The sequence below is a fragment of the Cetorhinus maximus genome, chromosome 29 (genome assembly GCF_964194155.1).
Source record: "Cetorhinus maximus chromosome 29, sCetMax3.hap1.1, whole genome shotgun sequence".
Lineage (NCBI taxonomy): Eukaryota > Metazoa > Chordata > Chondrichthyes > Lamniformes > Cetorhinidae > Cetorhinus > Cetorhinus maximus.
In genome coordinates, this window is record NC_135907.1 from 23090645 (window position 1) to 23117798 (window position 27154).

Sequence of the window (27154 nt, forward strand, 5' to 3'; positions counted from 1 at the left end):
ACATTCTCCAGGGGACAGCAAGCACAGGGCAGTATCCTTGCTCTGATAGATGATGCAGTGACTGGAGATGGTGCTGGTCTGTGAAGACAGCCATTTAGGTCTAGGAACCTGCTCGCCCTGTTTGTTATCCAAACTAAATCTATTTTTTAATTCCAATTCCTCAATCCTTTCGCTATAGTCCTCAGTATCCTTATTTCCCAGGTATCTACCTCCCTTTTTAAACAATTCACTTGATTATGAACCTATGGCCTACTTGAGCAGCATGTTCCCCATTGTCACAACTCTTTGCTTCAAGTAGTATTTCCTGGATTTGTTGTTAACTAATGTGGCTTCTCTGAATTCTAGGGTCATGTTCCCTAACCATCCTCTCAATTCACTTCATTATTTTAAGTCTTTCAATCCAATCACCCTTTAACCGAATCAGAGAATGATCTAGCATGGAGGAGGCCATTCAGCCCCAATGTGTCTGTGCTGGCTCTTTGAAAGAGTTATCCAATTTGTCCAACTCCCTCGCCCCAGAGATACATAACTCTTTCTCCAAATCCCTCATTGTGACTTCATTAATACCAAGTATTGCATTGCTACTTTAATCTCAGGTATATTCCCAAACCTTCCTAAGATCAGGCATCCGAAACTGAACTCAGCTAAGGTCTACCCAGCACTCTGCCTAATTCCAGTAGCCCTTCCATACCTCAGTTTTCTCTTGTGATGGTGAGCAGGGTTCTATTAGCCTTTCTGATCACTTTTTACTTCAGTCAGCTAGCTTTTTTATAGCATCAATATTCCACTTCCATGCTCCCAACACCCACCAAACCGGACACATCAGGAAATTGCACAGTTCCCAGCCATTGATTTTCTGACAACTAATTTTAATGGATGGAAAATTGCAGGCTGGGAGCTGTGCAATTTTGCAATGTGCAATTTCTTGATGGAAATGCTGAAAATTTACCCTTTAATGGCATTATCTCAATCTGCCCTCATTCTTTCCCATTCCCTTAATCTGCCTCTGTCCTAATGCAATTTTGCTCCTTACAATTCACCACAACTCTCATCTTAGTAACATCTGTAAGCTTAGACATAATCCTGTCTCTACCCAAATTCCATTCTCATTTTATACATAAGGTGAAAATCTGGGACCTGACGTCCAGCCTTAAACAGTATCGTCTGGCACTGTTCTCAAATCCACTTACATCAGTTGAGCTGCTAACTGGGTTTCGATAACACAGAAAAGGCAGAAATTAGAGACTACAGCACAGAAACAGGCCATTCAGCTCTACATTGGCCTCTTCCTGCCTTATTTCTTCTCGCCCTATCAGTATACCCCCCTATTCGTTTTGCCCTCATGTGTTTATCCAGCTTCCCCCTTAAATGCATCTTTGCTATTCACCTCAATTACTCCTTAGGTATCAATTTCCACATCCCCCATCAGCCAGGAACTGAACTCTGGTCACCCATGTGGCAGGTAGGGACACTCATCACCATATGAACAAGGAACTGCTATCTGTGCTGTTGAAAGGATTAACCAGCAACGACGAACTCTTTCTTGTCCGAGAGTGTGAGTGATGTTAACTAGTCTCTCCCGGTAGGATATTCCACAGTTATAATGGCGTGAAATTTCACGTAACAGAAACAGACCATTCAGTCCAACACAGCTTTTATGCTCTACATGTGGGGGAGGCGGTGGTATACTGGTGATGTCAGTGGCCTAGTAATCCAAAGGCCCAGGCTAATACTCTGGGGGCATGGGTTCAAATCCTACCACGGCAGTTGGTGGGATTTAAATTCAATTTCAAATAATAAATCTGAAATATAAAACGAGTTTCAGTAATGGTGACCATAGCAATTGTCACTGATTGTTGTTAAAAACCCATCTGGTTCACAAATTTCCTTTAGTAGGCCTAGTCTGGCCTACATGTGACTCCAGACCCCACAGCAATCAAGTGATTGACTCTTGACTGCCTTCTGAAATGGCCGAGCGAGAGCCCACGATAATTAGGGATGGGCAACAAATGCTGGCCTTATCATCAATGCCCCTATCCCATGAAAGAATAAATGAAAAAGAAGCTTGACCTCACCCTATCTTTCATTTCGATTTTCTCAGTGTTGAAATTGCTGAAGATGGCTACCGGAATGAGAGCTCTCCTGGACACTGTCGTACAGGCCCTGCCTCAGGTAAACCCACAGGCCTTAGGCCTAAACATCCATTTTTTTTTTTGCCTTTAAATTTTCATGAGAAGTTTTCACAGTGCATGCCTTAAACATGACAGATGACGCGAGGGATTTTCTCCGGAATGGGTTGCTTTGAGTTTCCAGTGACTAACTGAACATTATAGACTGAGAGGTCTCCTATTGGATGCTCAGTCGGTTCTGGATCAGCCAATCTCAGCCACAGTTTTCCGGTTTCGAATGACAATTAGCCATCGTGCTTGAGGCTAAAGTCAGTCAGGGTTCCCAAGGGTGCTGTAGGGTTGCCAACTCCTCTAGGATTGTCCAGGAATTGGAGATTAATCCCTGGACACTGCTCAGGACAAAACCCAAGAGAAAAAGCAAAAGGGTGTTTGAAAAAAGATTGCTCATTTTCTTCGAACGTTTTCGTTGGTTAGTTACAAAAAGTTCTGGAGAGGGGGGTGAGTTAAAGGGCTGTTTACTTGGTAGGACAGTTGAGGGTCACGTGGGAGGGTCAAGTGATAGAACCTGGAGTATAACATCCAAATAGAGTTGGTGACTAGCAGCAGGATATGGTGGACGCACTTATCAGCTGATGGTGGACTCCAGCAGAATCTGAAAAGATGGATGTACGTTTGTATCTCCTCAGAGCACTAGGGGTTTTAACCATCCAGGATAGTCCTGGAGTCTCCAGGAGTTGGGGATTATTCTGGTGGACATTGCCACGAGGAAAATTTGGGGCATTAAAAAGACAGTTTTTTTTTTGCCCTTTCTTTTAACTCTATTGTTTTTTTAGCCAGGGAAATATTTGGGAGAAGGGAAAGAAAAGGCTGGGTGACTAACAGTCAGGAATCATCTGATTGGATAACAAAGAGCCTGCTCACTTTCTGATTGGCTATGGAGCAGGAAGGGACATGTCAGGCAGCCAGTGATAGGATGATATTGCAGCTGTTGGAAGGATACAGATGAGAAACCAATCAGAGTGCTGGATAGATTATTGTTCGAGGAGAGATGGTGCAATTTGGGCATGTTCGCCTTGAGGGAAGGGTGAGGGCTGTGAGAGGATTCCTGATACTGTTGAGCGTGAGGCGTTGTTTCACCTTGTCCTGAACAGTAAATCCAGAGTTCAGTTTGCATTTGAAGTGGTTAAATTCAAAACCTAATCTGCGGAAACAATATTTCAGTGAGTGGGCAATCTGCAGGACAGCTTCCCTAGGGAGACAGTGAAGCAGTTAGCAATGATTCATTCAAATACAAATTAGATGGATTCCTTTCAGAAACTAATACTTTGGGATATAATTGAGCAAAGCAAAGAAAGCCTGGGTTTTCAGCTGAGTAATGATGTGCACACGGGCAAAACTTTCTGTTCCCCAGGGCAGGTACAGCACGGGGTTAGATACAGAGTAAAGCTCCCTCTACACTGTCCCCACCAAACACTCCCAGGGCAGGTACAGCACAGGGTTAGATACAGAGTAAAGCTCCCTCTACACTGTCCCCATCAAACACTCCCAGGGCAGGTACAGCACGGGGTTAGATACAGAGTAAAGCTCCCTCTACACTGTCCCCATCAAACACTCCCAGGGCAGGTACAGCACGGGGTTTGATACAGAGTAAAGCTCCCTCTACACTGTCCCCATCAAACACTCCCAGGGCAGGTACAGCACGGGGTTAGATACAGAGTAAAGCTCCCTCAACACCGTCCCCATCAAACACTCCCAGGACAGGTACAGCACGGGGTTAGATACAGGGTAAAGCTCCCTCGACACCGTCCCCATCAAACACTCCCAGGACAGGTACAGCACGGGGTTAGATACAGGGCAAAGCTCCCTCAACACTGTCCCCATCAGGCGCTCCCAGGACAGGTACAGCACGGGGTTAAATACAGAGTAAAGCTCTCTGTACACTGTCCTGACAAACAGTTCCTGATCATGTGTTTAACCTGTTTTGCATTTGTTAACATTGAAGAGAGTGCATTTTGTTGGGGCTCAGTTACTCCAGAATCAATAATTATCCTCACCAGATGTAAATATTGATTGTCAGACAGAGAGACCTACAGGCAGATAGAGACTTTGACAGGGAAACAGACAGATAAACATATATGCAGATAGAAAGAAATACAGACATAGAGAGAGAGAAACTTAGAAGAGCAGATATATAGACAGACAGTAAAATAAATGGGAATAAAGAAACTAACACATCTGGAGATAGATAGATAGCTAGATAGACATGCATCTAGAGATCTCTAGATGCACATACGTTTTAACTGAACGTTTAAAATGAATGTTTTATTGAAGGAGATTTAAGTTCCTGTTGTCACAATCCTGAAAGCCAGATGGAAGAAATTACATCTGTTCTCCCTGCTGTGTTGAGGTCCCCCTGCTCCTGTCTGCAGTACCCAGCTACAGGAAGAGGAGACTATCCTAATGCCTGTTCATGTCTGTTCTTGAACTCTGTGGCCACTGCTATCCTTGGACCTTTCAAACCAAATGCCTTAGGCGAATGATCAACAATACGATCCAACCACTGACAACCGCTTTCAGCTAACTTTCAAACCAGCAAGAATTAACCTGCTTTGTGTTTCTTTCTCAGGTTGGAAATCTTGGCCTCCTCTTCATGCTCCTTTTCTTCATTTATGCAGCGCTGGGGGTCGAGCTGTTTGGTAAATTGGGTAGGTAACCGTTTGAAGCTTGCGTTCAATTGGTACAGTCATGTCCTGGTGATGGTAATGGTCCAGCAATCCAGAAGTCGAGTTCATAATCCCACCATTGGCAAGTTGAGAAACTGGGTTCACTGTGTGGGCTGGCACTGGGTAGAGTGGCCAAGAGTTTATATCTCTCAGGGGAAGGAAACTCTGTCCATGCCCAGTCTGGCCTCCACATCCAGCCCCAGTGCTGCCTCAGGGCAAGTAGGGATAGGCAATAAATGGTGTTTGCCATTATCCAAGATCGTATAAAAATTATTGCAAGTGGAAATTATCATAATATGCTGACATTGTGTTCAATCAAACCCTTCACAATTACAGCAGTACTAGCCGATAAACCAAACTTCACTTTATTTTTTGTTACCATCAGCTGGGGCTTTGACCTGTTTGTTACTCCCTCCACATCATCCTGTCCAAGGAGATTAAAATGATCATGCAAAGTCCCAACACTAGCACCACTTGTATACTCTCTGAAAGAACATGTAATGTTTATAACAATGAAGCTGTTTTTAGTTATCATCTTATCAGGCTTCTCTTGCACCACGAACATGGTAATGGCTGATCTATTGATAGACCCTGGTGTTAGCTCCGTGTGTCGCTCTCTTGTGTCAGGTGGTTATGGGTTCAAGTCCCACTCCAGAGACTTGAGCACAAAACCTGAGTTGATGATCCCAGTGCAGTACTGAGGGAGCGCTGCATGTCGGAGGTGACTTTCAGATTATATGTTACATCAAGGCTCCAACTGGTCCCTCAGGTGGATGTAAGAGAACCCATGGCTCTGCTGGAAGAAGGGCAAGGGAGTTCTCCCTGGTATCCTGGCCAATTTTTAATCTCTCAATCAACATCGCTAATACAGGTGATGTGGTCAACATCACACTGCTGTTTGTGGGAGCTTGCTGTGCACAAATTGGCTCTGCGTTTCCAATATCATCAGAGTGACCACACTTCAAGGGCACTTCATTGGCCGGAAAGCATGCTGGGAGGTCAAGAGAATGTGAAAGGTACTATACAAATGCAAGTCTTTCTTTACTGGAAAGAAGAACTTTAGAGAGAACTGAGTGGTTTTACCCTCTTCACTTCTTGTTGGATTCCAACCAAGGGCTTCATCTCCCCTTTTAACTCGGTATAATTTGGAGAATGTGCCAGAAATTCATTTTGTTTGGGAATTAGAGAGCAGCTTTCAGTGTTCCCATTAGGAGGCCGCACTCACTGGGTGTGTATCTCGGGTTTAACAGCCCCACCACTCCCTTATCACAAATGCCAAATGATGGATCACCACCAATTTGATCCAGACCCCAGTCTCCATGTGATGGACTTTTCTTCGGTTTTAACTCTTTCTTTTTGCTTCTAAGTCTGCGATGAGGACCATCCCTGTGAGGGAATGAGCCGTCACGCGACCTTTGAAAATTTCGGCATGGCGTTCTTGACACTGTTCCAAGTGTCAACCGGGGACAACTGGAACGGGATAATGAAGGTAGGAAGCTTGGAATTTAATTCCCACTTGTAGATGTTGCTGTGTGAGCTGATGGAAAAGGTGCAGCAGAGCCTCCTGGTGGTGGTGTCATCACTGGAATCCTGCAGAGGCTGAACACAGTTTGGTGTGAATAGCTGGGTGACCTTTGCACTGAAGAGCTTCTACTGCGTGTGTGTGTGTATGAGTGTGTGTGTGTGAGTGTGTGTGAGTGTGTGTGTCAGTGTGTGTATGTGTGAGTGTGTGTGAGGGTGTGTGTATGTGTGAGTGTGTGTATGTGTGAGTGTGTGTGTATGTGTGAGTGTGTGTATGTGTGTGTGTGTGAGTGTGTGTGTATGTGTGAATGTGTGTGTGTATGTGTGAGTGTGTATGTGTGAGTGTGTGTGAGTATGTGAATGTGTGTGAGTGTGTGTGTGTGTGTGTATGTGTGAGTGTGTGTGAGGGTGTGTGTATGTGTGAGTGTGTGTATGTGTGAGTGTGTGTGAGGGTGTGTGTATGTGTGAGTGTGTGTATGTGTGAGTGTGTGTGTGTGTGTGTGTGTGTGTGTGTATGTGTGTGTGTGTGTGAGTGTGTGTGTATGTGTGAGTGTGTGTGTATGTGTGAATGTGTGTGTGTATGTGTGAGTGTGTATGTGTGAGTGTGTGTGAGTATGTGAATGTGTGTGAGCGTGTGTGTGAGTGTGTGTATGTGTGAGTGTGTGTGAGGGTGTGTGTATGTGTGAGTGTGTGTATGTGTGAGTGTGTGTGAGGGTGTGTGTATGTGTGAGTGTGTGTATGTGTGAGTGTGTGTGTGTGTGTGTGTGTGTGTGTGTGAGTGTGTGTGTATGTGTGAGTGTTTGTGTGAGTGTGTGTGTATGTGTGAGTGTGTGTGTATGTGTGAATGTGTGTGTGTGTATGTGTGAGTGTGTGTATATGTGAGTGTGTGTGTATGTGTGAGTGTGTGTGTATATGTGAGTGTGTGGTGTATGTGTGAGTGTGTGTATGTGTGTGTATGTGTGAGTGTGTGTGTGTATGTGTGAGTGTGTGTGTATGTGAATGTGTGTGTGTGTATGTGTGTGTGTATATGTGAGTGTGTGTGTATGTGTGAGTGTGTGTGTATATGTGAGTGTGTGGTGTATGTGTGAGTATGTGTATGTGTGAGTGTGTTGTGTATGTGAGTGTGTTGTGTATGTGTGAGTGTGTTGTGTATGTGAGTGTGTTGTGTATGTGTGAGTGTGCTGTGTATGTGTGAGTGTGTTGTGTATGTGTGAGTGTGTTGTGTATGTGTGAGTGTGTGTGTGTGTGTGTGTGCCTCGGTGAGAGTATATATGTATGTGTATCCCTCTGTGAGTGTACACATGGTTAAGTATGTGATGTGTATGTCTGTGACTGTATGTGTGTGTGCCTCGGTGAGAGCATGTATGTGTGTCCCTTCATGAGTGTGTGCGTACACGTGTGTGATGTGTGCATGTTTTAGGTGCGAGTGTGTGAGGATCCCTTTCCCCAGTCACTTAATGTAACTTGGGTGCAGTTCTTGTGTCAAAACTTAACATATGGGCACCAAATTTCTCTTTATGTTGTTTGAGCACAGACATTAATCCAAACAGGTTATTAAATGAAAGGAAAAATTGTCACTTTTAACAAATCACCGTGTCAGGATCTAGCTCATTACGATTAAAGATTTTTATAGATTGAGGATTGATTTGCGCTGTTCAGTATTCCACAGTGGCTCAGACACAAATCGAAAGGCCAGTCCTGCAGACCCAACTCTGTGAGTGTAACAACTGGGGAAGCTCTCAGACTGATAACCCAGGCTCACGAGTCGTTCAGGAAATCCTCTAGGGCACGAATAGAGAATGGAACTCAGTGTTACATTGGTGATGGGGGCGTGAGAGGGGTAGAGTAATAGGAAGGAACACAGAGTGTCCCCCACCCAAAAAAAATTAGTAAATGTTGATCAAACACTTTTGCAAATTGTGGGCCAATTAATCCTACCTTCAAAATAATGGAGCCTGCATGAATGGGCTGGCAGGGGATTGAAAGGGGCAATCACTGGGCCCATGTCTCTAGTACAACTTCGTTCCCATGACCTGCCACGTGGCTTATTAAGGATGTAACCCTGGCCAATGACTTGGACTTTGCGCATTAGAGGGATCAGCACATTAAACAGGTGAAATCGGACACAGACGGAATCTGGTCCAATTTAGAGGGAAAGTCAGTGGGGGGACAGCAATCTCCGCCCTAATTCCTGATTTACGTTCTCATCCCCGTCTTCAAATCCCTCCGTAGCCTCACCCTGTCTTCCCGGTATCTCTGGAACCTCCACCAGTCCTACAACCCTCCAAGGCCTCTGCTTTCCTCCAATTCCGGCCGCTCCCGTTTTTGATCGGGCTTCCCCAGTATCGCCGGAAGTGGCTCAGTGTCAGTTTTTGTTTTGACACTCGCTCCTGTGAAGAGCCTTGCGACGTTTCAAGGTGTTACAGGTGCTATATAAATACAAGTTGTTGTGTGAAGCGCTTCCTTTCAGGGAGACTAACTCGTACGACTCCCTACCTCGACAGGAACTTTAAATCAGGTCACAGCCCCTTCCCAATGTGCGTCCCTGTACACTGGAATGATATTCTCCTAAAGCAGCTTCAGGGATTCTCCACTGATGCTGCTCCTTTGAACCCTCACATTTAAAAGATGTTCCCAAAGCCTAGTTGTAAAAACAGTGAAACGTAGACTCCAGAGATAGAAAGAACTTGCATTTGCATAGCGCCCCTTCACCACCTCAGGAGCTCCCAAAGAACTTCGCAGCCATGACAACACTTTGAATTCACTCTCGTCAGTAGGGAGCATAGCAACCGCTTTGCGCACTGCAAGATCCCACAAGTGGCAATGAGATAATAACCGGGGCGATTAGGCTTGGGTGATAAATGTTGGCTCTGGGCACCCAGGAGAGAACTCCCCCAGCTCTTCTCCAAAATAGCAGCCGCTGGGTCTTTTACATCCACCTGAGAGGGCAGACAGGGCCTTGATTTAACGCCCCATCCAAAAGGCGGCACTTCCAGCAGTGCCGCACTCCCTCAACACTGCGCTGGGAGTGCCAGCGCACTTCTGCTTAAACAAGGGTTTCAACCCACAACCTCCAGAGGCAAGAGCGCTACCCAGTGAGCCACAGCTGACAGCCGAGCGAGAGGATGTTTGTAATGAATTACTGTAAAATTCGATGGAAGGTGTTATTGTGTTGGCACAGGCCCCTTCATCAAGACAGATGGACATACTGACAGTAGCGCAAATAATTCTTCCTATTTCTGCAAGGTAGACTGTTGAAGCCCACAGCAAGCTGTGATCCCACTGAAACCAGGAGCATCCATTCACATGCTCCGTGGGTCAGGAAGCTGAATTTCATTTCCACATTGATGAAAATGGACATTGACGCAAATGTGGCAAAGGTCCACCTGCCCTCCCCTCAGCCACCCATCTCCAACTGGTGGAAGCATTATTCCGTGGGATAGGCCCACCATATGGGGCAGGGGGGTGGTGAGTGAGGGAGTGCTTCACCGAAGGAGGCGCCGCCATCTTTTGGATGAAGCATTAAACAGGATCACAGGATGGTGACAGTGCAGGAAGAGGCCATTCGGCCCATTGTCTCTGTGCTAGCGAGGGCTCTGTCTGCCCTCTCAAATGGAGGTAAATGTTCCGTGGACACTATTTCAAAAAAGAACAGGTGAGTCCTCCCTGGTGTACTGGGACAAATATATCATCCCTCAACCAACATCACAGAGGGAAAACAGATGATCTGGTCATTTATCATATCCCTGTTTGTGGGATCTTGCTGTGCAGTGATGACTGCTGCATTTTTCTGTGTCATAACCGTGGCTACGCTTCAGGAAATGCTTCACTGGCAGTGAAGCATCTTTGAGATGTCCCAAGGTGCTATACGAATGCAAGGTCACTCTTTTTCTTCTAACCATTCTTTTTTCACCCAGGATACTCTCCGTGATTGTTCCAATGATGACCGAGGCTGCTTCAGCAACCTCCAGCTTATCTCCCCGCTGTACTTTGTGAGCTTTGTGCTGACGGCTCAGTTTGTGCTGATCAATGTGGTGGTCGCGGTCCTCATGAAGCATCTCGATGACAGCAACAAAGAGGCACAGGAGGATGCCGAGCTGGACGCCGAGATAGAGCTGGAGCTTGCACAGGGCCTCTGCTGCCAGCCAGTGAGCCCACTGGCCCCGGGGGCCGCTAGCGGTGCAGACAATGGCCACAAGGGCAACAAGAAGAAAGGAGAGAGGCCAGATCCAGGGAAGCACATCTCGCCCGCACAGGTAATTAAACATTAAGCAACACTCAAGAGGTTCTACACCAACCAGGGCAAAGCAGCCCCGCTTGATTGGCACCCCATCCACCACCCTAAACATCCACTCCCTCCACCACTGACGCACAGTAGCAGCAGTGTGTGTACCATCTACAGGATGCTCTGCAGCAACTCACCAAGCCTCCTTTCACAGCACTTTCCAAACTCTCTACCACCTAGAAGGACAGGGGAACACCACCCACCTACAAGTTCCCCTTCAAACCACACACAGTCCTGACTTGGAAATATATCGCCGTTCCTTCACTGTCACTGGGTCAAAATCCTGGAACTCCCTCCCTAACAGCACTGTGGGTGTACCTACACCACATGGACTGCAGCGGTTCAAGAAGGCAGCTCACCACCACCTTCTCAAGGGCAACTAGGGATGGGCAATAAAAGCTGGGCCCAGCCAGTGATGCCCATGAACAAATAAGAAAAAAACAGTTGTTCATTTTTATTTACTTACATCACAATCTTTTTTTCTCCTGTCCGTTTACAGTTTGATTCTGTCACATAGCTACATCCAACATTATTAAAGCTTAAGCTGAACAAAGTCTTTATAAACACCCTGTATATAGACAAACATGCAGAACTATAATGAATAGAAAATTGTTCTGTCTGAATGGAAGGATTGTTTCATGTTTTTCTGTAACACTGCAGGAGAGCCTGTGGCTGGATAGTGTCTCACTAATCATACGAGATACTTTCGAGAATGAGTTATTGATGATTGATAACCTCTCTGGATCTATCTTCCACCATTACACCTCTTCGCCCACCTGTCGGAACTGCCAACACGACAAGCAAGAGGTTACAAGTTTTCCTTTCCTATTTTTATGTATTCTCTTATCAGTGACTGCCTTTATATATTCATTGTCCCTAGTTCTGGTCTCCCCCACAAGCAGAAACATTTTGTCAATCCTACTGAACTAATTCGTAATCTCAAAAACCTCGATTACTTCTCTTTCTGGATAATTGACAAGTTAAACGCCAACCTTCCCAAACAACTAGTGTACAGTCCGGAAGAAGTCCCTGATGGTACTGTGATTATTTCACAAGAGATGTGTGAACTGCCTGTGCATTGTCTGACGCATTAAGAATTTTGTCCTTTGTTCTCAATCTTCTCCAGTCTCCATCATTAACTGTCAGTTTCCTTCTATCTGCTCTAACTACAATCATATGAGATAATTCATTATACAGCGAAGGTTAGAGGCGTTTTTAACAGTGTGACGGTTAATTATAGAGCTGTGATCCACTCATTCATATAATACATTCTGTCAAACTGTGCCACACTTTCAATACTGGCAAACAGTCTGTTGCAACCAAACTCATTTCATAGAATCATAAAATGATACAGCACAGAAGGAGGACATTTGCCTTTGAAAGAGCGACCTCAATTTGCCCCCTTTCCCCATAGCCCTGCAAATTTACCCCCTTTATCCAATCCCTTTTCGAAAGTTACTATTGAATCTGCTTCCACCGCCCTTTCAGGCAGCGCCTTCCAGGTCACAACAACTCACTGCGTAAAAAAGCTTTGCTTGTGCCCTTCTGCCTTAGTGAAAGCTGCCCAGAATTAGAATTTTGCATCCATTCAGTCTCGGTTGGAGTGGAAGCCGGGACTCGGTGGTCACTGTCCAGGTCTTGTTGTGTCTTTCCAGGTTCACCTTGCTGAAACAGAAGCTTTCTCCTTGACCTCGGACTTCCTCTCGGACAAGTCATCATCGGTGGTTTTGGCTGAGGAGCTGAGCTCGGATGATAGTGTACCTCAACTGACCACTAGGGAAAGTGATGAAAAGGTATGTGGAAGGTGTGCGGCTACAGAGAGTTGTCCTCCCGGCAGTCAGGCTGCCAAGGTGGTGCCAACTTCCTGCCAGAACATTGTGCAGTGGGGCATAAGTCTACTAGGAGTTGGGTTTAGGTCATCCAACCATCTTCCCATAACCTGCATTTACATAGCAACCTACCGCAGAAATGTTCCAGAGTGTCCTGCACTCAGTGAATTGCTTTGAAATGCAGCAACATGTCGCAAGGGCCAATGTGGCCAGTTTGCACACAGCAAGATCCCGTAATCGGCAATTGGGAATCAAGTGACCAGTTTATGGTGACCTTGCTGGGAGAATCTCTCGTCAGTGGGTAGGCTTCCTACAATGTCCTGAGCTCTGGGATGAAAACAGATAACATGGGTTCCTGCCCGACTCAGGGATGGACATGCATTGGCTTCCAGTCTGGCAAAAAGATTCTCTCCTTGTTTTCAGGTCCTTTCATGGCATCGCCCCTCTCCATCTTGATAACCTCCTCCTTCTGAGATCTTCGCGCTCCTCCAATCCTGGCCTCTTGCTCATCCCCAACTTCCATCGCTCTACCATTGACATCCACGCCTTCAGCGGCCTTGACCCTAAGCTCTGGAATTTCCTCCCTAAATCCCCGCATCTCCTCCTTTAACATGCTTCTTAAAATAAACCTCTTTGGCCGGGCTTTTGGTCACCTGTCTTAGCATCACCTTCTTGATTGAAACCTTTAAGATCCTGAGAGGATGTTTCCTCTTGGGGGAGAATCTAGAACTAGGGGGGTCACGGTTTAAAAATAAGGGGTCGCCCATTTAAGACAGAGATGAGGAGAAATTTTTCTCTCAGAGGGTTGTGAGTCTTTGGAACTCTCTTCCTCAAAAGGCAGTGGAAGCAGAGTCTTTGAATATTTTTAAGGCGGAGGTAGATGGATTGTCGATAAACAAGGGGTAGGTAGGAGGTTACAATCAGGTCAGCCATGATCTTGTTGAATGGCAGAGCAGGCTCGAGGGGCCGAGTGGCCTCCTGCTCCTAATTCGTATGTTCGTTTGTGACTCATGTCAAATTATGTTTGACAAAGCACATTTTGCCACATTGAAGCTGCTCCATAAATGGCTGTTAGGGTGGCGCTGAGGGAACGGAGTCTTTATGCGCCTCTCAAAGAAATAAGTAATAGCGCATGTGCTTTCTGTTAACAGGAAGGAACAGATAGTCCTGGTGTTCCTGAGAATGACAACATGAGTATGTTCACCGTGAAGGAGACAGCAATTTACAGAACAAACTCACTGCCAAACAACAGTTACATTTCACAAGTCGAGAATTCAGATTCAGGCCAAACGGTTACAGAAACACAGCCAGTGCCTACAGAGCAGATTGCTGGTGAGGCGTTCTTCTGAGCCTTGCTTTTATTTATTTATTTGCTGTTTATTAAAACCCCAAACTGTGTCTTTCTGTCGGCCCATCTTTCGGATTGACGGTCCGGTCTTAAAGGGGCCAACCTCTAGCCGACAGCAAGTTCGTCTGTCCGGCCCTTGCTTCGGGAAACAGAGCTGGTGGGGGGGTGGGGGGTGGGGGAGTGGCGGGGCAGAGCATCCTTTATATCAGAGTGAGATCCCGTAACACCGTCCTCCTCACCTTGCACATGTCAGTGAATCCTGTTCAGTAGCAGGAACTGCCTCTGATTTGCTCCCTCCCTAACTAGGGAACTGAGATGAACTTTTCCCATTGGAGGGGTAGGGCACATTGTGCATGGAAATGTTGTCAACGTGTATGAAAATTCAATTTCATACACAGTGCACAAAGTAAATCCTACCTCCAGCCTTCAACCACACATCTTCCAATGGGGCAGTGATTTGGGATAATGACTCAGATTAATTCCTCCATTTGTAGTAATTATGGTTTAATTTAGTGTGTAATGTACCTTTAAGAATAATACTTGTTAGGCGAGATCACATGATCTGTAGTAACCAATAGGAGAGTAGCGTGGGCTACCTCAGGAGTCGGTGTAGAGATGGAGTTGAAAGCACACGTGTAGTTGCTGCTGAGTACATTGTAAATAAACTTAACCAAGAAATGTCTGCAGTTCAACTCTATCATTAATAGCATAACTTGGTCACCCTACAACAAACTGGCGACAAGGATAAAACAGATTGAACCGAAGGAATCAAGTTAAAAAGAAATTGGCACTGTACCTCACCCAGTGATTGTAAGTAGCAAGCTCTGTTAGAATTGAAGAAGTTATCCCTGCTCAAAATGCCTCAATTTGGGAGAATTGATCCTTTTGAATCAGCCACAGACGTTTGGTCTCAGTACATGGAATGCCTCATGTTCTTTTTTCAAGCAAAAGAGATTACGGGGGAAGAGAAGAGGCGAGCGATCCTCTTGAGTACTTGTGGGAGCAAAACGTACGGTCTGATTTGAAGTTTGATGGCATCCAGGTGCCCAGATTTGAAGAATTGCAATGAATTGCTGGACCTCATGAAGGGTCATTTTCAACCAAAGCAGACAGTCATTCAGGTTTAATTCACGTGAGACAATTGTATGCTACGTGGCAAATTTGAAGCAGTTAATGGAACATTGTGAGTTTGGTACGACTCTGAACATCATGCTCAGAGATCTTTTAGTGTGTGGTGTGAGAGAGGACACTATTCAGAAAAGGTTATTGTTTGAAATGAATCTGGATTTCGGGAAGGCGCTAGAGATAGCGCTGGCCATGGAAAGCGCAGTGAGAGATTCAAAAGCAATACAGGGTGCGCAAAATGGCGCCGTCCTCCACATTGAGCGGGAAAGAATAAAGAAAAATAACTTAGCAGTAACATCGAAGAATAATTTTAATACAGGCGGAAACAATCAGTGTTTTAAGCAATTGGCAGTTTAAAAATATCGAATGCTACTATTGTCAAAGAAATGGACAAATGATGAGACAGTGCAAGGAAAGATTGAAGCAGGCTTGTCAACAAAATAAGAAGCCCAGTGAAATCTACAATGTAGAAGAGCCTGAAACAACAAATTCAGACATTTACTCGTTGCTTAATCTGAAAGTTGGAAAGACAGAACCAATATTTGTCACAGTGAAAATAAATGGCAAACCTGTTAGAATGGAAGTGGACACGGGAGCTTCCTCTACAGTAATTGGGGAACATACCTTCAGATATTTAAATAATGGTGAACATCAATTAAGTTTAGAAGAAACAGCCGCCAAGCTAAAAACATATACAGGTGAAAACATTCAAGTAAAAGGCATAAACAGAGTAACTGTCCATTATGGAAGTCAATCGGTAAAGCTGCCAGTGTTGGTATTGAGAGGCAGAGGACCAACCCCTCTAAGGCGAAATCGGCTAAGGGAACTCAACCTTGATTGGCCACTGAGATTCCAAAAGGAAGCTGGAAGTGTTCCTGTTTTGAAAAAGGAGTGTGTAAGGACTCAACAACTTGAAGAAATACAGACTGTCTTAAGTCAAAACCTAGAAGAACAGCAGAAGGAACTCAAAGAAAACCTGCTTGATGACAGAATTCAAGACGAGGTGAGCAACCTTCGAAAGGAAAAAGAAAACCTGTTGAAAGACCTTCACACACGGCAACATTCCCTCAGAACAAAGTTTGTACCTCTGGAAAATTATAAAGAGAAACAGAAAGAATTCAGCCCTTCTCTGCACAAACTGAAGGATGAGTTGGCAGAGAAGACACAACAATGCTCAATTTTCCAGGAGGCAGCAAAGAAATACGAAAAAGAGACGGAAGAGCTGGAGAATCAGCTAAATGAAGCCAAAGAGGCTTTGGAAGCAAAAGTCACAGAATTTTCCAAGAAGCAGACAGATGATGAAATTTTGGGAGACTCAGCCGCTGAGCTCAGACAAGTTGAGCTTGTATCTGAGAGGAGCCTGGCCAAATAGTGAAGTCAAAAAGACGGCCAAGATTAAAGTCAGCGCTAGAAAAAAGAAAAGTGCACGTTCCAAGCGAGGGAGGTAATCTATTTGGGTTACCGGGTAGATTCACAGGGCCTCCACATGGTTCAGGAGAAAGTGAGAGCCATAAGAGAGGCACCTGCACCAAAGAACGCCTCAGAGCTCAAATCATTCCGAAGAATGATCAACTATTATGAGTGATCCTTACCCAATTTGTCTACAGTGCTGCCCCCCCTGCATTCTCTACTCAAAAAGAACCAATGTTGGTCTTGGAAGGTGTCCCAAAAAAAAAACTTGCATAAAGGTAGAACAATTGTTGCACTCGTCCAATCTATTAGTGCATTATGACCAGACGAAAGAATTGGCGCTGACATGTGACACATCTCCCTACGGAGTGGGAGCAGTGCTCTCCCATCGGATGGACGATGACACGGAACGGCCAGTAGGTTATGTATCTAGAACGCTCACCACAGCGGAAAAGGGATACTCGCAGATAGAGGAAGAAGGCCTGTCCATCATCTTTGGTGTTGAGAAATTTCACCAATACGTACACGGCCATCATTTACAATCGTTTCAGATCACAAACCATTGCTGGGATTGTTTAGTCAGGACAAGGCTATACCACCCATAGCCTCAGCAAGAATACAAGGATGGGCTTTAATTCTGGCAACATACGAATACACTTTTGTACATAGGCCTGGCAATCAAATCGCAAACGCTGATGCCCTTAGTCGTTTGCATTTACAAGAAAATGATGAGCATGTCCCAGTTCCACAGGAACTGTTTTACTGTTATATTTCTTAGATTCCTCACGGTATGTGCTCGACAGATCAGAGACTGGGCAAGTCAGGACCCAGTCCTATCTCAAGTACGAGAACAAGTGCTACATGGTTGGTCACAGGTGCCCATATCTGATGAAATGAAGCTGTACTTCAGCAGAAGACATGAAATAACCAACTAGGATGGCATCTTGTTGTGGGGAGCACGAGTGATAGCTCCCCCAAAGGGAAGGGAGCCACTTTTAATTGAACTACGCAGTGCCCATCCAGGAATATCCAGAATGAAGACCATAGCACACAGCTACCTATGGTGGCCTAGGATGGATGGCTAAATTGAGAGTTTAGTAAAGCACTGTGCGTAATGTCATCCAACTGTAAAAGTTGCCAGTGACAGCTCCATTACACCCATGGGAGTGGCCAGGTAGACCCTGGGTGTGGTTACACATTGACTACGTTGGACCTTTCCTGGGAACAATGTTTAAGCTCATTGTCAATGCCCATGCAAAATGGTTGGACATTTATGAGGTGAAGTCACCAACGTCGGCCGCTACAATTGAGAAACTACGTCAGAGCTTTGCCACTCACAGACTACCAGAAGTAGTCGTTTCCGATAACAGCACGGCATTTGCGAGTGCTGAGTTTTAACGGTTTATCAGCCTCAACAGTATCACTCCTCAGGACTATTGTATGACTCATGTGAAAGCTGCATTGTACCCACCCTTCCTCAAACGGACTGGCCGAAAGGGCAGTTCAAACGTTCAAGGCGGGCATGAGTAAGCTAACTGGCGATTCCTTAGCAACCAAACTAGCACACTTTCTTTTTCATTACAGGACACCCCTCCTCACACAACGACAGGTGTCACCCCTGCGGAGTTACTGTTGAAACCCCGTCTCAGGACGAGACTGAGCTTAATAATGACAAATTTAGAGGGGAAGGTGGAAAGGAGTCAGGGAAGCCAGAAAACTAGACACGACTGGCGTAGTCACGAGAGAAGATTTACCGTGGAAGAGCCGGTATACGTGAAAAATTTCAGGGAAAGACCAAAGTGGTTACCGGGTGAAATAAGTGCGGCGACTGGACCTCTATCTTACCACATGGGGGTGGAAGGCCGGATCATCCATAAACATGTGGACCATTTAAGGAAGAGAGAGACAAATCATCAGGATTTGGTTCCACCAGTGATCATGACCACGTCCATGTTTCCTGTTGACGATACTCAACCCAGGACAGACATGTCTGATGTCCCTATAAGAGTTGAGGATACAGAAACTGCAAGTGCCCACCGAAGCACCTGATGTTCAGGCAACTCCGGAAAAGAAGGTTCCTAACAAAGAATCTGAAGTTGTGGAGCTGTGAAGTTCAGGAAGCCATCTGAAAGGCTGAACTTGTAAATTCCTTATCCAGTGTAAATATTATGTTGTCTTGAAAAATGTGTACTTGTAAATATGTATAGCAGAGTTAAAGGGGAAGGAATGTAGTAATTATGGTTTTATTTAGTGTGTAATGTACCTTTAAGAAAAATACTTGTTAGGCAAGATCACATGATCTGTAGTAACCAATAGGAGAGTAGCGAGGGCTACCTTAGGGGTCAGTGTAGAGACAGAGTTGGAGTTGAAAGCACACGTATAGTTGCTGCTGAGTACATTGTAAATAAACTTAATGTTTCCACCCAAGAAATGTCTGCAGTTCAACTCTATCATTAATAGCACAACCTGGCCACCCTGCAATACCATCCCTTGATGAATAGTCCTGAGGCTAATTGCAGCGCTCATGACTGCCACTACTGAACACAAATGGGTTCAAACATGGTAACGCTCTGGCCTACGTGTCACAGTATCACTCTTTACAGTATATTAACAAAGTGATCACTCTGTGGAACTCAAACTTTGTTTTTTGTTAATGAATATATTCTGGCAGCACAACATTTGAATTTAAAACATTAGATGTGTAGCCAACCCCTGAAAGGTTTGAACTATTGACTTTTTATCAATTCATATCAAACTGTGGAGCAGCATGAGAACTAACTGTGAAGAATAATGTTCCATGAATGGACTGGGGTTGTAATTAGGTATTCACAGAATCAAGTTATATTTGATGCAGCTTGCTTTGATTGCACTGTGTTTTACAAAGAGATTTTAATGTGTAAAACCCATGGATAAATGTTAAAAGTCAGAATCTCATAAATAAAAGTGTCTATTTTTGCAATTTAATTTAACTGAACCATTACTTTCACGCCAGTGATGCCATTTGATGTTTGGAGCAGGATTCCATTAGGAGTGGGTAATGGATGTTAATTATGCAGTTTTGAAGGAGAATGGTGAAACTGAAGCTTAAAAAGGCACTCTCTTCCTATTAACAATGCAACGATGGTGATGGTGTGTTCAGCCGGGGAGTCCGAGTTGCTATGACAGCATGCGTGTTGTAGTCTGGAGCTATGGGTAGTGATAGTAGAGGTTCCAACATTCCCCCATCACATGGCTGACCAGGGATCTCTCCCACTCTTACCACCCGCCATTGGCGTGTGCTGGAAGGAGTTGCAGGTTGAACTGCAACCTGTCTGGCCGCGTTAGGAACTCACCTTCCTTGGCCATCAGGTCCTAGGGCGGGACTCAACCCCTGGAGCTCAGAGGCAGGCTCACTTCCCATTTTGCCCCAAGAGCTCTTTCTTGCAAAGATGCCAGTCCCCTAAACGTCCTGTGGGGAGCTGGTTCGCTCCATTGTCCACAGCTAGCATGTGGATCAGATTCATGTCAAGAGCATGGAATTTGATCCCTGTCCCAGCTGAGGTGGACTCAGGGCCTATCCCTCTCACCCTAACCGCAGCAAAGAATCACAGTGATCGCCGGGGTCATGAACTTAAGAAGGGGAAAGAAAAATGCCCTGTCGTCTAGCAGTGAAGCCCAGATTGGAGGAAAGTGCCAAAGTGGAAAAGAGATGAGGAGATTAGATTAAGAAAGAATTCGTATTTTGACATTGTGTCAGCAACTTAAAATGAATTGCGGTGACTGAAGATATGCCCGTAAACATGACAGGCTGCATTGTGCAAGACCCCACTAACCACAATGGAATGACAGACAAGTTAATCTGTTTTTGGTGGTGTTAGTTGAGGCTAGAATGTTGATGAGGACATTGCAAGAACCCTTCGAATAGTGTCAAGGAACCTTTAATGTCCACTTTGAACACTAGAACTAGCAACCTGAGGGACAAAGCCTCCTTAGGCAGCACCTTCCAAACTCACGATCACTACCACCTAGAAGGACAAGGGCAGCAGATAGATGGGAACACCACCATCTGGAAGTTCCCCTCCAAGTCACTCACCATCCTGACTTGGAAATATATCGGCCGTTCCTTCACTGTCGCTGGGTCAAAATCCTGGAACTCCCTCCCTAACAGCACTGTGGGTGTTCCTACACCACATGGACTGCAGCGGTTCAAGAAGGTGGCTCACCACCACCTTCTCAAGGGCAATTAGGGATGGGCAATAAATGCTGGCCCAGCCAGTGACAACCATAGCCCGTAAATGATTAAAAAAAACCTCTTCTGTTGTGAGAGACCTTGGAGTGCATATCCACAGGTCCTTGTAGGTGGCAGGATAGGTGGACAAGGTGGTCAAGAAAGCATCTGGAATTCTTTCCTTTATTGGGTGAGGTATTGAATACAAAAGCAGGGATGTAATGATGGAACTGTATAAAACGCTGGTTAGACCACAGCTGGAATTTTGTGTACAGTTCTGGTCACCAAAATCCAGGAAGGACATAATTACTGTGGAGAGAGTACAGAGGAGATTTACAAGAATGTTGCCTGGGCTGGAAAATTGCAGCTATGAGGAGAGATTGGATAGGCTGTTTTCCTTAGAACAGAGGAGGCTGAGGGATGACCTAATTGAGGTGTACAAAATTATGAGGGGCTTAGATAGGGTGGATAGTAAAGACCAGTTTCCCCTAGTTGAGGGGTCAATTACCAGGGGGCATAGATTTAAGCTGATTGGTAGAAGGATTAGAGGGGACATGAGGAAAAACGTTTTCACCCAGAGGGTGGTGGGTGTCTCGAATTCACTGCCTAAGTTGGTGGTTGAGGCTGAAATGCTCAATTCATTTAAAAAGTAGGTGGATCTGCATCTGAAGCGCTGTAACCTGCAAGGCTACAGACCAGGTGCTGGACAGTGGGATTAAAATGAGTGGCTAGTTTTTTTTCACTTTTCGGTTGGCACAGACACAATGTGCTGAATGTCCTCTTTGTGCACCGTAAGTTTGCTGTGGCTCTATGGTAGCAATCTCTCAATACTTCACCATCGATCAGGTACTTAGGTTCTCAAGTACACCTTGGGACACATGATCTCCTGACCCAAAGGCAAGAATGTTCCTAACTGAGCCAAGCTCCTGTCTCTGAGAGTGTACCTGGTGGTGGTAATGGTCCTGGTACCAAACCAGGAATTAGTAATCTGATGACACCAAGATCCATCATAAACACCTGTTAGAGGAAAGAAAGACTGAGAGAGTTTCATTTAGAGCTGCTGGGGAATAATTGTCTTGGGGCACAGAAAGGAGTTGTAGCATTTCCACCCCTGAGTCAAAAAGCCGTGGGTTCAAGTCCCACTCCAGACACTGGAGCACAAAATCTACCCAGACACCCTCCCAGTGCAGTCTGGAGGGTGTGCTGCACTCTCTGGTGCCATCTTTCAGATGAGATGTTAAGCTGTGGCACTGCCAGCTCAACCTGGGCGGCTGTAAAAGATCCCTTGGCGCCGTCTCGAAGACAAGCAGGGGAGTTGTTTCCGATGTCCTGGCCAGTACCGATCCCCTGATCAATATCACCAAAAACAAATATTGGTCATTAATCTCATTGCTTTTTGTGAGAGTTTACTAAGTGTGTTCCAACATTGACTATACTTTTAAAAAAAGCAACCCATTGGCTATGAAGCACTTTGAAATGCCCTGAGCTCATCAAAAGTGCTACAGAAATGCAAGATCTTCCTTAAGGAGCAAGAGAGGAAGGTTCAGGGGAGCACAAACTATTGTAGTTACTGTATGAATAAAATAGGCAACAAATGTGGCAAAGAGAGAGGTTAGAAAATAGAAATTTCCATTTTGATTCCAAATTGTTTCTAGATATCATTCTAACTTCCTCAATCTTCCATGCTCCCCTCAAGTCTGTATTTAAGCATTAAGGCCTTGGCAAAGAGGGAATGTTTGAGTATTTGGAAAAGAAGACAACAGATACTACAAGCAAAGGGCATGGAAATAGGGTTAGAGTTATTGCCCCAGTTGAAAAGCTAAGAGTCATGAGGAGCTGAATGGCCTCCAAGCGATGGATTGAGTTACTCAGTGTATGAGATGGAATTCCCTCCCTAAACCTCTTTGCCTCTCTACCTCTCTCTCTTCCTTTTAGTAGTAGCGATCTGCCTAAGAACCTCCCATTTTCAATTTGAATGAGTAATATGACTAGGGAAAAGACAATACATGTGGTTTCCCATTGCCTTCCTTGTGAGTGCTTAAAGGAAACTCAGGTCTTCTTCCCGAAGGGTACTCTGCCCGTAAGCAGCCGTTGTCCCTCGAGGTTCTAGCTGGCTCCTAACCCTGAGCTTGGGATCTTTACCTAGGCCTGGGGAGACTCACAGAAGAGCAAGGACTACCATCCCCTGAGGTCTCAAATGATGCTGCCACCCTCCTTTAAGACGTTTCTTAAAATCTACCTCTTTGATTAAGCTTTTAGCCACATGTCCTAACACTTCCTTATGTGGCTTAGTGTCAGAACTATGTTTGATAATCACTCCTATGAGGTGCTGTGGGATGTTGTATAATGTTAAAGGTACTCTATAAATGCACGTTGTTGTTGTTGACCCCAGCTCCAAGCGAATGGGAGAGAAGTGTCCTGACATAACTCTTGGTTACTTTTCTCAGTGACTCCTCTCCAGCCGCCTTCTTCCTCTGCTTGCCTTCAGTTTGAGACAGAGCTCTTCCATCCAGTGACCCTCCCCCTCACAGAGCAGGAGCACAGCAGTCAACTTCCCGAGATCCCTCCTTCTGGTTCTTGGGCTTTGTTGGAGTCTCCCAACATGGCCTGGTCTCTCCAGCGACAGGTAAGTCACCAGAGGTTAGGTTATTAACAGCTGGAACCGGGGTTGGTTCTGAGGGAGAGCGGTTGAGGGCAGGGCAGTGGACTGGTTCAACAAACAGCTGGGATCGGGAGACAAGAACTTTGGGATTCCAGAAGAATGGAAAGAAAGAAATAGGGCTAAAGGGTGTTTTTGGTCAGAATTGATCCTGCAATCTTTTAATACTGTTACAATCCCGGTGGAGACCAGTAACATTTTTATTTTTTTTTAGAACTGAAAAGCCAGGTATTCACTAAAAGGACAAAGCCATAGGTTTCATGGTTTGAAACAAAAGAATTTTACTACAAAAAAAACAAAGAACATGAATACTAATAACGACACTTTCTTAAGTCAGTTATATTGAAGATATTAAAAGTGCAGGGAGCACAGTTACTTATTTTCTAAACCAAACTCCTGAACTCAAATTTCCTTCTATACCTCCCTGTCGCTTGCCATTTCAACACTCCACCCTGCTCTCATGCCCACATGTCTGTCCTTGGCTTGCTGCATTGTTCCAGTGAAGCTCAACGTAAACTGGAGGAACAGCACCTCATCTTCCGACTAGGCACTTTACAGCCTTCCCGTCTGAATATTGAGTTCAACAACTTCAGATCGTGAACTCTCTCCTCCATCCCCACCCCCTTTTTTAATCCAATATTTATTTATTTTTATTTTCTTGTTTATTTTATTCTTTTATTTATTTGTTCAATTTTAAATCATTTTTCCCCAACCCCAACACCCCCCTCCTCTCTTCCCCCCATAGGGCCATCTGTCACTTGTCTCTATGTTTCACAGAGCGCTGACCCTTGATCTGTTATTAATACATTCTATCTTATCTTTATATCACTATCAGCATCTTCTTTACTCTTCACCACTACCATTAACACTCCCTTTGTCTTGTGACCATGACCTTAGCTGTCACCTACTCTGACCTTCTAACTCATTCCACCTGCTCCACCCCTTTAACAGTATAAAATCCATCAGATTCCTACTTCTCTTTAGCTCTGAAGAAGAGTCATACGGACTCGAAACATTAACTCTGTTTCTCGCTCCACAGTCGCTGCCAGACCTGCTGAGTTTTTCCAACACTTTCTGTTTTTATTTCAGATTTCCAGCATCTGCAGTATTTTGCGTTTATCCTTCTGTACCCATTTGACTTACACCCCCAAAACTCAAGTCAGATACTTATCAGAAATTGGCAGATTGACCACTTGGTCTGAGTACTGTTTCAAAGATTTGTATAAGGGTTGAGATTTCCTGGGCCTTCCACTTATCCCTGGCAAGGTTTTCCCTTCAAATCTCCTCCAACCATCCCACGGTTTTAGACCCCCCCCCCCACTTCAACACAGGCACCACTAACTTCTTAAGCATAGTCACCTCAGGTCAGAACTCTGCTGGCTCTGGTATTCTTTAACTCTGGAGTCTTGCATCTAAAACTCTCTCTTTCTCTCTTCTCAGCTTGGCTATGCCTAGAAGTTTAACTTATTGTTAGGTGCCCTTCAGTTTTACAAGTTTTAAACTCTTTTAGCCAGCACACACAGTTTCAAATGAACTCTGCTTGAGAGAGACACCTCTTATAGCAAGCTTCTTCTACTAAAACTAAAACCCAGCTTGAGATCAGAGCCAGATCCACAATCTACTCACCCCTATAATTAACTTCTTGTTGACCCTTTGCTATTCCATTGTTTATCTCCCAGGCAACTTGGTTGCCTGATCATTTACTGGAAGCCAGGTACTTTAACAGAAATCTAGAGGAACCTAGTTCTTAAAAGAACCATCACCCCAATGTAAAATATAGTTTTCTCCCCCCAAAAGCACATGGGCCATACTAAATACAATGCTTACTAAAATATTGTCCACAAAGGGAATGTTAACTTTCTGTGATTCTTGTACTTTCTTGGATAACAGCAGAGAGTGAGGCATTGTAATAACTGGTATCAGTATCCCTAGGTCAGCAGTAATATTGTGTGAATGACTGACTCTGTCTGTGAGGATTGCCCACTCTTGATCCCAGTGCAAGAAAAATGGGACTCGCCAAAGGCTCCCTTTGGTTAAGAGTTGGGTCTAGCCTTTGTTGACCTTCACAGAGCTTAACGTCAACTGTTTTCTAATGGGAGGTTTTATTTCTCCTTAGGTTGCTATCAGCGATACCTCACTAAGTGATGGTTCAGTGGACAGCCTCCAGACAACATTGGAGGACAGCCTGAGACTTGCGGTGTCGCCCCAGTGCACGCTGGCTCTCCCAATGGTCTGCACCGCCCTGTCAGCTCAAAGAACCACCTCCCCATTTACACCCCCTCTCCGGAAAAACACCCTCCAATATCGGAGGGGCCTCGGGCTCCAGATGATGAGGGGTCGCCAGAGGAGTCAAAGCAGCGGGGGCAGCACTAGTCCAGGATGCACGTATCAGGACTCCATGGACCCTTCAGATGAGGAAGGGATCACCCACTCACTGAGAGCCAACAGCGAGCAGTCTGAGACACTTAGCAGCCTCTCTCTAACGTCCCTCTTCTCTCCATCACGATCACCACCCACTCCAATTAAAAAATGTAGTAGCACAGGCACTTTGGATGCCGTCTCGAGAGGCAGAGATGCCAAACAATTTTATACCGTTGACCGGCAAGGGTTCCTAACAGCGCCCTCCTGGGTGGCTGATTTCTGCAGAAATAACCATCCCGCTACTGGCTTGGAAGGTCAAGGAACTAACCAGGGGACAGAAACTGAGGACATTAAAAGAGCACATGGGCGGCTACCTTCCCAAGTCCAACCTGAGCCCGAGTACAACGCCACAATGCAAAAGAAGAAAAGATGACTTTGCAGCACCCGTTTATTTTTTTATAAAAAGAGAAAGATGTACTGGCTGAAACACTTAGTTTACCTCATCATGTGAGAGTTATGCAGTCCAGCTATCTTGTGGCGTTTGTGTGTACCGGATGAAAGGTCACAATTAATTCAGCTCTTGGTGTGTGGAGTCGGTCTCGAAGCCTGGGTGGCAGAAATGTTTTCTCCTTTTTTTTTGTTCTCCTCCCAACTTACAAAAGTCAACAAAGAATGTAACGTTACTTGACATAACAGCCGCTAAGATCCAAAAGAGGACAGGTGAAAGTGTTTTCTGAGAAAGTTCTGGAATCCCCCCCTCAGCTTATAAAAAAAATGAGGGAGGGAGAAATGGCTCCATTTAGGCCCGTAAGTGTCCCGGTGACAGAGTAGGCCCCCAACTGTAGAAAGCGGATAAACGGCCAGTGAGTGAAAAAAAAAGATGATGTACATTTTCAGGTCGCAACGAGGAAAGAGATGGGATTTAAGACTTCAAAATAAGCAAGATGGATCTCACTGAAACCATTTGGGATTCGATAACGGAAGTCTATTCATAAAAAAAACCATTCGAGCTTGCTGGAAACGGTTCTGTTGTCGGAGATTTTGGAGAGATTGCTTCAAAGAAGTGTTCATACAAATATTATTTTTTTAAGCATTTGTTTATTCCCATTTTATTTAAATGCATGCTTTGAATATTTGGCTTGTGCCAAATCAGACTTATTCTTCTAGATGTACCAAATGTAATATTTATACAGAAATAATATATTAAAATATGTCAAGCCTGTAATTTTTGTAACCTTTTGCGCCAGTCCGAGCAAATCTTGAGGGTAAGTTTAATGTTGGGGGCTCATATCGACAAGGAGCTGGGTGTGTCTTGCTGAGTATTAGCATCCGAGAAAGGCAGACCATCCTCCTTCTCTTGATTCAAGGTGAGGCCTTGGCGTAGCAGGGTTGACCCCTTTATAACCTGATGAGTCTAGTTCCACACGTGACTCGGGAGAGGACTTCATTTCCCTCTGTCCAGGTGCCACTGCAACTGGGAAGACAGCCACAGTGCAAATACTTCCACCCTTTCTGCCTGGCCTGGATTCAACAGCTTGCATTTCTATAGTGCCTGTA

General features: G+C 45.0%; 1 protein-coding gene across 1 annotated transcript in view; it reads left to right on the forward strand.

Moving 5' to 3' along the window:
• The window catches only part of LOC144669350 (voltage-dependent T-type calcium channel subunit alpha-1I-like), a 178287-nt gene extending 151352 nt beyond the window's left edge, over positions 1 to 26935 (forward strand). The window contains exons 27-35 of the mRNA XM_078531713.1: positions 2102 to 2172; positions 4756 to 4834; positions 6220 to 6341; positions 10291 to 10629; positions 11319 to 11465; positions 12314 to 12451; positions 13639 to 13819; positions 23025 to 23203; positions 25353 to 26935. Coding sequence (XP_078387839.1) covers positions 2102 to 2172; positions 4756 to 4834; positions 6220 to 6341; positions 10291 to 10629; positions 11319 to 11465; positions 12314 to 12451; positions 13639 to 13819; positions 23025 to 23203; positions 25353 to 26030 — 1934 coding nt within the window. The 3' untranslated portion in view covers positions 26031 to 26935. The remainder of the gene's footprint in view (positions 1 to 2101; positions 2173 to 4755; positions 4835 to 6219; positions 6342 to 10290; positions 10630 to 11318; positions 11466 to 12313; positions 12452 to 13638; positions 13820 to 23024; positions 23204 to 25352) is intronic.
• Positions 26936 to 27154: the final 219 nt, after the last annotated feature.